The sequence below is a fragment of the Cystoisospora suis genome (genome assembly GCF_002600585.1).
Source record: "Cystoisospora suis strain Wien I chromosome Unknown contig_280, whole genome shotgun sequence".
Lineage (NCBI taxonomy): Eukaryota > Apicomplexa > Conoidasida > Eucoccidiorida > Sarcocystidae > Cystoisospora > Cystoisospora suis.
The window spans coordinates 42,655-55,204 of NW_027153082.1; the positions used below are offsets into that span (position 1 = coordinate 42,655).

The following is a 12,550-nucleotide window of genomic DNA, read 5'->3' on the forward strand; positions in this document are numbered from 1 at the left end:
CAAACAGAGCACTGTAGGATTGGCAATCTGGCAAATGCTGTCAGGCTAGTTCATTGGCGCACGCGACGCGACAGCTTCGTATAACCAGTGAAGGTGAAGCGCTCCGGGTGGATTGCCCACCGAAGGACGACTGACGTTGCTGCGCGGCTTCACTCACGCGTACGCGAGGAGCCGCTGAATGAGTCAACATCAATGTATGCCTAGAGCGGTGCGAACGATTCGGATGTATTAGCATGGTGTTGGGATGATAGTGTTAGTAGTGCGGAACCTCGACTGGCGGGCTAGCAGTTTCGAAGTGAGGGAGTGTTCCTTCCCGCGTCTCCAGGAGACCGACCGGTGGTAGGCCGCCTCGGCTAGTCAGCCGCCAGTGGCTGGAACATGCGCGCCTGTGAGAGCGAAGGCATTTGCAGGCAACTCGCTACACAGAGGTAGTCAGTGGACCGCAGTGGGTTCAGCACTTGTCAGTTTGTGTTACGAAAACGCATCTGCGAACAAAGACGGCAGGTTTGCTACACGCTGGAAACATCACTGCACAATACCAGGGTAGAGAGCATGCCCTGAAACTGCCGTCGATCGTTGCGCTGGGGGGGGCGGAAAGGCTGTCCCGCGAGTGCGCCTGGCGCCGGCTTGCGCATGTCATCACGCGTCACCCATGGGGAACGTTCGTTTTTTCGGGTTCAACTACCTTTTTTCCGTACCTGCTTAGTTGACAGCGAGCTGGAACAGTGATTGATTTCAATTGGAAAACAGGAAAGATAGAAGTTCGGCACGGACGTACGGCCAAGGGGCTTTCCCGGTCGTCCTCGGGGCCGGACGCGGAGCAGCCGCCCTCCGATTGTAAGTTTTCTGTGGACCCGCAGGGTTGTTGGCGAATTTGTAGTTACCCTCCGTTCGATTCTGCTAAGAATTTCCATGCTGTCTGACTAGCGGGTGAAGCTGTGCTGGGCGACGTGTTGACAGGCCAGCGCTGCCGCGTTCCGGGTTCAACAAGCTGAGGCCTGGGGGCGTCTGTCATACGTTTACAAGCTTGCTGGCATAAGATGGATGACCAAAATGCCTCTTCCTCGCTCAGGATGTCACAGCCCTCTGCTGTTAAGTATGCTGCGTCGGGGTCTACATCTAATGCAGCCAGGCAGAGACCACTCGAGAAGCACACTGTGAGCTTCTCCCAGCATGCGGAGAGCCAACATCTTATTCCTCGGACGACTGAACCGAAGGAAGACCTGCCACCTTCGGTACTGAGTAGCTTGCAAACTCGCATGACTGCAGCGCTTTCGGAAGGCGGGCCTGGTCGCGCTGTTTCTGGCTCCGCGCCGTCCGCTGCAGGTTCGGACAGTCCACCACACCAATTGAAGTCTATCCTGGTGAAAAGGGGCAGTCAGGAGGGACAAACACCGCAGGAGACCGAAGAGACGCCGGGTTGGAAAGGTTCGACACTTTGGTCTCGATCCCGGTCATTCTTTGGCAGGAGACGCTGGGGGGGCTGCTGGGAGAAATTCCAAGACGTGATGATGCCTTTTTGGGAGAACGAGGTGGACTTTGTCCTGAAAGAGGAGTCTGAGCGGCAGGCTTTTGCAGGGAAAATGGCCCGTCCTATCCGGTCAAAGGCTGGATCTGAATCTAAAAGATGTAAGCACACCACTGAGGTGCTCCCGTACATTAAGTTTTCGTGTTTCTTCAGTCAGCGTAGTTGAATTCGCTCTTGAGAAATGTGTCTTTGGGGTTCCACTAGAGCACGAGGATCTAATATAGTGTAACAACGTGCCACGAGCACCGAGCGTAGGCCCTACAGTAGCATTCTTTCCGAAATGAGTGTGTGGGCCTGTTACTCGACTACACAATGAAACATACCTCCTTCAGTCGCTCCTTTCTCTATGCCCACGCTTCAGTTGTCCACGACTGCAGCAGTGCTAGCCGTGCCTCTCATAACGGGTGGCGGCACTTTGTTGTGAGCAGTGCAACTCCAGGGAACGAGTTCTCTTGTGGCCTTGTACCGATAAGGCTGGCTGCTGCGGTCTTCTGCCCAGGTCCCTGTTTTGCAGTAGCCATGAAAAAACGCGGTCCGCCTGTGCCAGGCAGGACACCAGAGACAACATTTGTTTTTGCTTGGGTTTATCTTTCGGTGATGTAATGCACTCGAGCACATGGTACCCTCCTGTGCGGGCCAAGCTTCAGCGCCTTGTTTTCAGTTTCTCAGAAGACATTCACTCGAACTTCTATACACTCCCATCCGGTATTGCTTCCGCTGGTGACATTTTAGACTTTACGACCAAATGGAATCCGGCTCTCGGGAAGAGTCTCATCTTTTTGTAACACGCCGTTCGGCCTCACCGAGGGTTCTCGGGACAGTCGCGAGAGTTCGCGGAGTCTTCGTCTGTAGGGGTTGTGGGCTCTACGAGTGTTCTTCAGTGGTCTTGGGTGCGTGCGTTGTGGTCCTACTGGGTACGGGAGAGTTCTAAGATAGTGCCCAACAATGGTACGCCACATGCCAACCTACGTGCGTGCTGTCCAAACGGATGCGCTCTCGATTTGGGTGCTTCTGCTTGAAGGCCTGCGGATAGTTCAGACACACCGTGCTCTTACTTGCAAGCCTTTCATGCACACGTTATCAGGGGTGCATGGGCTGTCAATGGCGGATACCTCGTGGCAACGCTCACGTGCCATGTTCGCCTCACCGGCGCTCGAGTCTATGCGCTGCGTTTGCAGACCACGAGAATCCGACTGTTCTGCAGAAGCGTGTGTGGCAACCAGTCTGTGTAGTTACCGGCAACGGCTTCAATGTTCGTGTCTGGTCAACAGTGCCAGGGTACACTTCCGTCGCTTCTCAACAGGTAGATTGAGTCATGTTATATATATTCCCGAAAACTCGACTCGGCATCACCGGTTCGTTTTGTGAAGGACTGAGATCACCACTTCCAACAGCGCTGCGAAATGGATTGCTGCGTCTGTAGCTCGTCCGATCCGGAACGTTTCCGCGTGCTATCTGCAGCTCTCCAACAGTCGGAAGTAGGTGAGGGGAAGTTCTTTCGAAAATAGGCTGCTTGCGTTTTTCTCTTGGTTTCTCTCTTCGCAGCGGTGAAGGTGCAAGAATCGGGGGTGACAGCGAAAAGCACCCCGTCAGGTGTCTCGGCAACTTCCACACTGAGCAATTTTACGTTAAAGAGAAGGCCGCTACGGTCAAACATGGATTTTTTCGGACTGCGTTTCCGGGATAAGAAAATGGAGGAGGAGTATGAATTCAACAATAACCGGTTGTTCAAGTATCGTAATTGCTTCACAGGTACACTTTGTCTAACTGTATCGCTTGCGAATTATATCATTTTACTCATGGCGCAGCGTACGAAGGCGTACATGCTCGGATCACTCGCGCCGGTCATCGGCTTCCACCTCATTCTGAACAGCTCCATTATCTGCAGTCTTATCTTCACGTTTGTTCATCGGCTGCCGTTCACCAAGGACCATCAGGAACAAGTCACCTACTTCCTCATTAGCACGGCCTATGCGACAGTCGCGCTTGTCGTTTGCGTGACCAAATTCCAACTGTACTGGGGCCCTTCGTGGGATTCAGCATACCTCAAATTTCTTCCTGACACGCTTACGTTCTACGATGTTGCAACTTATCTACCGATCAAGGACCCGGTCGATCCGCGCTTTGCCCTGTACATTGTCCTCAATGAACTTCTTCTAACAAGTATTACGGACAGCTACTATTACTTTCTCACTCTACTCTTCGACTCCGTCATTCCGGGGCGCAGTCGTTATATAGTCATACATCAGACCGTCATGATATGCCTCAGTATCGTGGTCACCTTCATAGGCGTCGCGAAGTATCCTCTTCTTGTTTACCCAGCGTGAGTCACCCATTGTCCACCAAGGCGACAAAGTTGGTTGAGGCCTTAAAATTGGTCATGAAAGACTCCCAAGATCCCTGAGCGCCAGTGAACACAATAGTGTGGGGCTAGATACCGGCTTCCCGATAGTGTCACCTTGCCACCTTATCCCTCGGTCTTGCAGAGCCCTTCTAAGGTGTTTCGGTCAACCCTTCAGCCGGTACCGTGGTAGACTCTAACAATCACTGCCCGCAGTATTTCCGGGAGGGGCGGGACACGAGAGCAGACAGAATTCCTTTGTATCTGTGGGTGCGTGCGTTCGTATGGCAGTAGCCATACCCGATGTGTAGCTTAGTAGTTGTAGGAGAGGGGCACATGACGAGGTGTTATTCCTCCGTGTCCACGTGGTCGAGTCCACTGCGGGGTGTGCAGACCAGTGCTGAGAGTTTCTACGCGGAACCCGGATACTTAGCCAAGAGTTCGGCACGTTTTTTTCTTTTGAGCCGAGAGGGTGCGAGTCTCTGTGCCCTTTCTTAAGTACGGGCACTGAAGAGAAAGTCAGAGGATAGCTCGCTTGTGCTGGCGCTCATGTGCCAGTTTTTGTAGTGTCCCCTTCTGGCATTAACCATCAAGTATGGCATTTTGTCCGGCGCACCTGCATCTGAGAGTGGTGCGGCGCTTGCTTGGTAGCGAGTGCTACGGCTTCACCTCTGTCTCACGAGGTTTCGATAGTCAATTGACAACTGCCCCAGGATTACGGTGAATAACTGTTCTTTCTTTCTGATTCTTTGCTTGGGGCATAGCCAGTAGTTTCGGTGCCCGGCTCAGGTGCAATGACTTACCCTGTTATCGTTTTTCCTCAGCAAAATTTTAGAGGACGGTAGGTTGTAGTTGCCTCTGTCGAGGTCTTCTTCGCCGGCCGGCCTCTCTTGTCATGTCATCCGGAGGTAGGGAGGCAGAAGTAGCCAGCCTGTTGAGTGCAGCTGGTGAGTTAACACGCCGCTGCCTGAGCGTTGTCTGCCCGAGCAGCGGATTGTTCGTTCAGCACTGCGCGAGGGGTGTCAGATCGCCAACACAAGACCTCATTCCTTTGGGAACACAGGGGATGTGATTCAAATTGTTGTCTCTTCTGCAGGTTATTTCGCCTGATGACCATGCTTCTGTGCTATGTAGCGGGACTGTCAGGCCAGTTTGCTGTCGAGGTGCAGCGGCGCGGTCTTTTCTTCGAGTGGTATGTAAGTGCCAAGAATACCCTTCTGCCACTTTGTACATTTAGTTGGTTCTGCGGACTTGGCCGTAGGATAGCCAGCTGCTCTGTGTACTTCTTTTGCCAGCGTTCGACTTGTGATTAGTGAAGCCTACGTTAAGCTATCAGGGATGGGAATGGCCTACTGATACATATGGCGTTGATGGACGGTTGTGCGACGCTGCTGAAGTGAACTGCAGCTCGGTGCGCCACTCTTCAGACTTCGGGTGGGGCAGGTTTCTGCACGGCAGCGATGCCTTGACGATGTGACCAACGCTCTGAATGGTTACGGGTCGAGCGTTCCCGGTCCGCACTGAGTTCGAGCTGGGATGTCGACCTGTGTCAATGCTGACACCTTTTTTTTGCACGTTAGCATGCTGTGACGTTTTGGTCTAGTGTAGCACCCCACCTCAGGGTGGCGCGTCACGGTTCGGCACAGGCCGTAAAGGCTGTTGGTAATTTGCCCGGGTGATCAACAGGACTCTTGGTATTCCCTAGAGTACGGTAGTAGTTCCGGGGTTGTAGAGAGGGAAGGCAAGACAAATCTGGGTTGGCGAACAACACTGCCCGGATCAAGGCCTTGCGGCAACCAGTCGTCGGCGATAATGCTTGGATACGCATATTGGGTCTGTCTCGCAAGTTTGGGAGTCCAGAAGTCTCACTTTCTTACATCAGAATCCTACCACCAGATCATGATCCATCTATCGCGGATCGGGACAGCAGCAGGAGTTCCGTTTCGCTTCGGTGTTGACGCGCAAGGTAGTCTGTGTAAGAGGTGGAAAAAAAAAGTGGCAGACGATTGACAAGACAACACAGAGTAAACTGGTCTCTGTGAAACAGGGAAAACTTGGGGACGTCTTCTTGCCGTGTCGCATTGCAGGTCATGAGAAAGAAGCTCACTGAGATTCAGCGTGAGAAGAAAAAAGCGCAGAAGAAGCATGCCACCAGTGGCTTAGACGATCTTCGATCGTTTCTGGTTGAGGTATGTGGAAAATTCCTTTGTCCGGCGCAGGCGACTCCCACCTGTCCTCATGCTGAGCATTCGGCTGGCGCGGCGCGCTGAGGTTTCCTGACGTGGTATCAGTGCGCAGTCGGAGCAGGTGTCGTTTGTGCTCCTTCAGATTCGCAACGTCTCACTGCAAGCGAAGGTGCGATGCAAGGAGTACGACCCCACGCCTGAGATCAACCAGATTCTCGAGCTTGTAGAGAAGGGCCTTGATCTACTTGCCAACTCTTGGAACCTTTATAGCGTCGAGGTGGACGAAAGCTTGAAGCAGGAAGTAGGTGAACACGGCTGGTAACGGACGTGACTCCTGATAACTCTTTCTTGGAGACTACCTGCGTGGTGGCGCCGTGTGATTCACTTGGTATCTCCCGGTTGAGCACTGAGTCGTCCGAGGCGTAGTTTCGGGTCCCTACTGTTCTACAGCTGGGTTGCCTTCGGGTTATCCTCGCGAGTCATGCGTTTACATCATGAAACGTTTTTTGCCCATGCCTCGCTTACGGTTCTAACGTTAACTGCCGCTGTCTGTAGGTTTCTGCCGGCGCCTTTGTTTCCTTCTTTATTGCGCGTTTGTTCCCATCACCGCACAGCCAACAGCGGCTGTTCACATTGTGTGCGCATCGTGACTTCCCAGGGTTTCATGAAGGCGCTGGATGTCGACACGAAAGCGAAGCGCGTGGTTCTTGCCGACCCTGAGGCGCCCCTGCCGACCCGGACATTGATGCCCCTGTCGAGGGAAGTAGTGACGGCCGCTACTACGCCTTCTTTTGAAGGTAAGAATCTGGCATCACTGCGTACAACCTGTACGTGCGTCCACCGCAGAGGCAGTATTCGGCCGGGCTGTTTACTGCGGGGCAAGATCGTCTCATCACCTGGGTTACGTCGGCTAGTTTTCGTAGCCGAAGACTCTTGGGTCACAAGCGCTACCGCGGACATTGCGGGCAAAGGAACTTCCCCTGTGTGGTTGCAGGAGAGAGATCGCGTTTCCGCCATGTTGTTACATTGGTTTTCGGTCCTCATGAGCAGCGTATCCTCTTGTTTCTGATTGCGCGGTGCGCGACACAAGCACTTCCCCACTCGTGTTGTACGGCTTGCTCCGGGGGGTGCCCGTCTGATGGTTGTTTACTCGCTCTTGTGGTCGAGCCGAAGCTAACTAAGAAGCGCGATATATGTCAGCTATCCAAGATGCTTGCCGGACGCTTAAAAGGGGAACGACTTTTGCGGCGTTCTGATCTGTTGCTGTCCGTTTTTACCTCAGCGGCGGACTCTTCCCGCGTGCTTAGCGGGGTGCACGCAACAGCGTACGTAAGTCACCACTGTCACCGAAGCAGTGCGGTTGCAGTCTCATAGAACAGGACAGGGTCAAGAAAAGCCTGATAGCACAGGGTGTCAGTTTCAGGTATGGGAAAGCAACGTAGAAGTGCACGACCCTCGCGATCACTTGAGTGTGTAGTGAGAGGCGCAATGGCGGATCGGACCGCGAGTTGTGTGATTTCTCATACGGAAGCCAAGATTTTTTTCTGTGCGCTACTCTGGCTGCCCGTAGCGACGTGCACGAGTTGCTTGTACACTTCGAAATACGAGGCAGGACTCTGCGGGTTCAACTGGTTCTTAAAGTGCTTCTCTTTTTGCGGTGCAGACTACGCAACTCGTACCTGTTATAGGTATTGATATTGGCTTCGACATGCTCGAGGTAAGTCTCATTTTCAGGCTGAGGTGCTCGTCGGACCCTGTGTCCCGCGGTTTTGTGCGAACCGGTACCCTGTATGCGCTGCGTAATAATGGGGGCTGGAGCTGTGCTTGCACGCGGCCCTGAGGGCGGTAGGCTGACAAGGCAGCCTTGGCTTTACCTGCGAGCTTACGTCTACAATGAGGCTGGCGGGACGGGCTTGTCTTGCTTTGACCCCCCAATGGTTCTGTCAGCACTTCGAGCGAAGAACCCTGTTTCCATGTCAGGTGCACGAACGCGAACCTGGACAGCCACTACGTGCCATGAACCTGGGACACGCCTTTTCAGTCTGAGTCCACAAAATTTTTGCACGCACGTTGACTCACGCCACACTGGAGATTTTTGTACACGAAATAGGGTCAGCACGTGTCCGTTTCAGCCTCCTGCTACATTGGTGGCAGAAGCTTTTCTCCCTCCTCCGTTTGTTACATTTAGCCCTGCCTAACGCAAACTTGGATGCTGCTGTTTCCCAATTCTTTTCAGTTGAGCAGGAGTTGTCCGAGTACATTGCTTCTGGAGGTTGGCTACGTGCTTCTCAGCCGTAATGTGGCCGACTGGGCGTGCGAAGACAGAGTCCTCAGACAGTTCTTGCATACGACGCAAGGGCTGTACCGCGATAATCCCTATCACAGTGCTATTCACGGGGCGATGGTGAGGAGTGGTTACTACTCTTGCGCAGACTTTCCAGGATGATGTGGGTCCGTCGGCGGAGGCAGCCGGTCGGGTCTGGTCAGGCGTTACTTCTTTGTTTCTTGGTTTAGGTTCACTGGCGGAGAGTTAATCAGTTGGGATGTGCTACATTTTCCTCTTTACGTGAGGGTAGCGTACATCAAGGTTCTCTGCCTATGTTACTGCCGCCGCAAACCCGTCTTCTTTCGTTGTGCCGTCTAGAAACCCCTGCTTCCGGACTGTGCGTCTCCCATGGCAAACCGTTCAGAGGTTCGTGCCCGCAGTCGAAGAACGCTGCAGTCAGAGCTTAGGCAGGCAACTGACAGCGAGCGTTTTCAAAGGTGGCCGCTTCTTACCCGTTGGCACTGTGTTCGGTTCCCCGTTCTATTTAGGAGCTTGTTAGGTCGCCACTAGCGGACCATGTGTCCTAGCAGTTGCCAATTGCTTACAGCAACTTGCCCTCGTTTTCTCTTGCGGGCAGCGGCTACTCCAGCAAGGTTTCTTTGTTTTGTAACTCGTGCGTAGTTGCGAGCGAGGGAACGCTTTCGGGGCACGCTCTCGAAACGTACTGGCCTTCTTGAGCATTCAGCCGTCAGCGGCCGTACTTGACGGTGTCGTGGCGGTAGTGCTCTCGTGGCACGGGCTCTGGAGCAGCCGCAGATGGGCCTGGTTCAAGCATCCCGGTGCGCTTGCATCACTGCAGATGGGATTAGGGATTCAGAGATTCTGTTGACACCGACTTGTGATGCTGTGGCATTCTGCAGGTTGCTCACACAATGGGCTGTCTTCTTCGAGCGCTGGGTGTGAATCGCGAGTAGGTTTCTTTGCGCGAGAGTATGTAGGTCAGTGCTTGACGGACCTCTGCTCGTCGGTTGTCCTTCGGGGTCAGAATTACGCAGCTGTAATACTGTTCGTGTTTGCATAAAGAGGCGTCACCTGAGTGCTATGGATGGGGACGCAGTTTCGGGTAGGCCTGCCTTAGGCGCTTCAACAGTAGGGTGGGCTTTTGACCCGATGCACTTCCAGCAGTGCTTTCTTCCAAGTTGTTTGGTGTATTTCCCTATTTCTTGGATTCTTTCAGTCGCGTTTTGCTCTCCTGGATACTCAGCAATTTTCAGTTCTGCTGTGCAGGACTTTTTCCCCGGTGCAGCCACATCGTTTAGAGCCACTGCGGGTTCGACAGCACATTGCTGAGCGTTCTCATTTCGCTGCATATACCGCCAGAGTTCATGGGGCGCAAACGTGAGCTGACGGGTTCTGTGCGTCAGCACCCGCATCCAACAGCGGCTGCGAGTTTATCTGACATGTAGTATGTGCCATTCTGTCTGTAGCATGACGTCGGTGTCGTCAGCCGCTTGCGCGGTAGCGGCACTTTGTCACGATGTTGGGCATCCAGGAAGAAACAACAACTTTTTTGTCGCCTCAAGGGCGCGTTTGGTAAGCCCGCTAGACAACCGTGCCCTGGCTAGCTTCGCTGAAACCTCGAGGGGGCAGGAACAGTATCTGGCTTGCAGCGCGTGCCATGTTCGTTGTGGTGAGCTGCATGTTGGCAGGCCCGTGCGCAGTGACCGCGGTGTCTGACGTCGTTGGACACCAGGGTAGCAGAGTTTTCTACCAGTGTTCCCTAACTCGGGCGCGCTAAGTTTCAATGACAGCGCGTGGCACCATCCAGTGACATTTCGTTTTGAAGTGAAAGATCAGCGTTCTGTTGGCTGACCAGCTGGTCTTCAAAAAGTGATTTTTCTTCGGACGCATCGGTACTGCTTGCTGTTTTGTAGACTCAGGAGCACAGTACACACGTTTGTGCAACATGCCTCCTGGATCCGTGTGGTCTGCTTGCTCCCTGTGTGCTAGTTGTGGCCCTACGGTGGCCGCACAGACGCGAGGGGGTGGTGCATTGGAAGCTTGGCAGTTTTACACTTGCTTGGTTTTTGGGTGGCCGGCCAGCCCGTTTCGTGATGTTGTTACGCCCTCTAGAACTTGGTCTCACAAACTGTGCTACTGAGTTTTCTCCTCATGGGGCTCGGGGACCTAGGAATGCCATGCCGAGGTTCCTCGACGTTTGAAGCTGCCTGACTCTGTTGTCTTTCAGGCTGTTTTGTACAACGACAAATCTGTCCTGGAGAATTTTCACTCTTCGTTGGCGTTCCGGATTCTGCAGGAGGAGGACTGCAATATTTTCGCGTACCTGACGGATGTTGTGAGCACCTTATTTCTAATCAGCATGCATTGCACAGGGGTTGCTAGCGCTGCTGCAGTACTGCAGTACCTTCGCTTTGCGTGACCTGCAGATTCTGGCGGTGATCGTTTGCTTAGCAATGGTTCATGTACAGGTGGATGTTATCTCATGCATCCCTACACCGGGGTAGCCAAGCGCTCACAGGTTTGTTTAGGGGTTTTAGGTTTCTCTCTACTCCAAGCACAGAGTCATCGGCGGCCGGCGGAAGTGAGCCATAATCCGAAGTTCGTTTTCCTCATGGGATTGTCCGTGCTCTCGGACGGCAGATTGCTCGCGCCCGTAAGAGCGGTCGCGAGACGTTTTGTCTCACTCAAGCGCACGCGGTCTCGTGAGGGCTTGGTCCGTCGATGACGCAGGATAGCATTCAGGGGACCGTTCCTGGAGCCGTGTCCCGAAGGCTGCTTTGCGGCCACGCTGCATACCTCTGACGCTGAAACAGTGGTGTTGGACCTCCTTGTACAGGAGTTCAAAGACGTGCGAGCCAACATGATCGACCTCATTCTGGCGACTGACATGAAGACACATTTTGACTTTCTAAGCCGTTTTCGGAATCGCCGTCAGGCAGCGGGATTCAATTTCCATAAAGTTGCTGACGATCAGTGGTACGGCAGTGTTGTCATGCATACTTCGAGGGAGGGAGTGTCTCTTCTTGCTCTTTCGAGCAAGGCTTAGCCTGTTCGTGCGCGGTGGGGGGCGCAGTCGGTCTTCCCGTAACGCGTTTGTCGTTACCAGGCGCAGGGCCAAATATACAACACCTGCACACCTCCGCCGGGGTGAAGCCATGCGCGTGCTTCCGTATGGTGAGGGACCGAGTTCTCGGTAACCCGTGCCTCGTTCGATTAGGGCTATCGAAGGGAAACCGACTTGCTGCGGTGTTGCTCGGCTGATGCACTGGAAGCGTTGTAGCAAATTATGTTTATGGCGGCCTTACTGAACGAGCGCACGCCGCTGTAGTAACGCTGGGGCACGCTGTTGGGAGTCGTGCTGGTGCGTGAGATAGACTAGCTTTTTGTTGCTGGCTCGCACTCGGAGCGTGATAGGACCCCGTGACCGACGTGGTTTGTCTTATCGCGAGTGGGCCGCTTTTGCCTCTTCTCCTGCCGCCACAGGCTTGTTGCCCAGATGTGCATCCGAGCATCCGATCTAGGCCATGCGGTGGTGGAGTGGGACCAGCACTTCGAGTGGTCGTGCCGGGTAGCGACGGAGTTTTATCTACAAGGAGATCAGGAGCATCGCATGGGTCTCCATATTTCACCTCTCTGCGATCGAGCGGATCATGCGGGGTTCGCGAAGTCTCAACAAGGTTTTCTTGGTTACGTAGTGAAGCCTCTCATTTTGGAGCTCGCAGAGTGCGACACGTCAAAGCGAATCGCGTAAGGTTGGCAGACAACAGTGTGGCCGCTGTTTGGTGCGAATGACGGTAATCCTTCTGCGTTATCAACAAGCGAATGATCCATAGTGTGTTGCTGTGCAGTGTGCGTGCCCGTGGCCGTCTTGCTGTCCTTTCCAGGCCGCAGCTTCTGCATAACCTGGAGCAGAATACGAACCACTGGGAGACGTTCGCGACCCAAGGTGTCACTGTTGTTTTGGCGTCATCAGCTGTCGCCTACGACATAAAGTATCAGGGTGTTGCGATGGACGTAGACGTCTCGTTGCTTACTCGGAAGCATCTTCATAGCGACCACAGCGTCGACGAAGAGCCGTTCAAGGAAAGTGAGTCGTTTGTAGTATTTCGTTCGCCGGTCAGCAGCACGTGGAGCGCTTGCATATCCCGATGGTATACTTCCATCTCATCGGGTACACACATGGTGCCGTGTCTCCGCTTTTTTGGTTT

General features: G+C 53.7%; 1 protein-coding gene across 1 annotated transcript in view; it reads left to right on the top strand.

Moving 5' to 3' along the window:
• The first annotated feature begins 470 nt into the window (after positions 1-470).
• CSUI_000710 (3 5 -cyclic nucleotide phosphodiesterase domain-containing protein) overlaps positions 471-12,550 on the top strand; it is a 14,820-nt gene continuing 2,740 nt past the window's right edge. The window contains exons 1-15 of the mRNA XM_068060941.1: positions 471-1,629; positions 3,074-3,851; positions 4,966-5,065; positions 5,957-6,058; positions 6,198-6,356; positions 6,714-6,852; positions 7,338-7,384; positions 7,719-7,772; positions 8,292-8,459; positions 9,242-9,315; positions 9,762-9,914; positions 10,570-10,677; positions 11,179-11,318; positions 11,826-12,089; positions 12,227-12,429. Of these exons, the coding sequence (XP_067927089.1) occupies positions 1,041-1,629; positions 3,074-3,851; positions 4,966-5,065; positions 5,957-6,058; positions 6,198-6,356; positions 6,714-6,852; positions 7,338-7,384; positions 7,719-7,772; positions 8,292-8,459; positions 9,242-9,295 (2,190 nt within the window). The 5' untranslated portion in view covers positions 471-1,040 and the 3' untranslated portion in view covers positions 9,296-9,315; positions 9,762-9,914; positions 10,570-10,677; ... (1 more) ...; positions 11,826-12,089; positions 12,227-12,429. The remainder of the gene's footprint in view (positions 1,630-3,073; positions 3,852-4,965; positions 5,066-5,956; positions 6,059-6,197; positions 6,357-6,713; positions 6,853-7,337; positions 7,385-7,718; positions 7,773-8,291; positions 8,460-9,241; positions 9,316-9,761; positions 9,915-10,569; positions 10,678-11,178; positions 11,319-11,825; positions 12,090-12,226; positions 12,430-12,550) is intronic.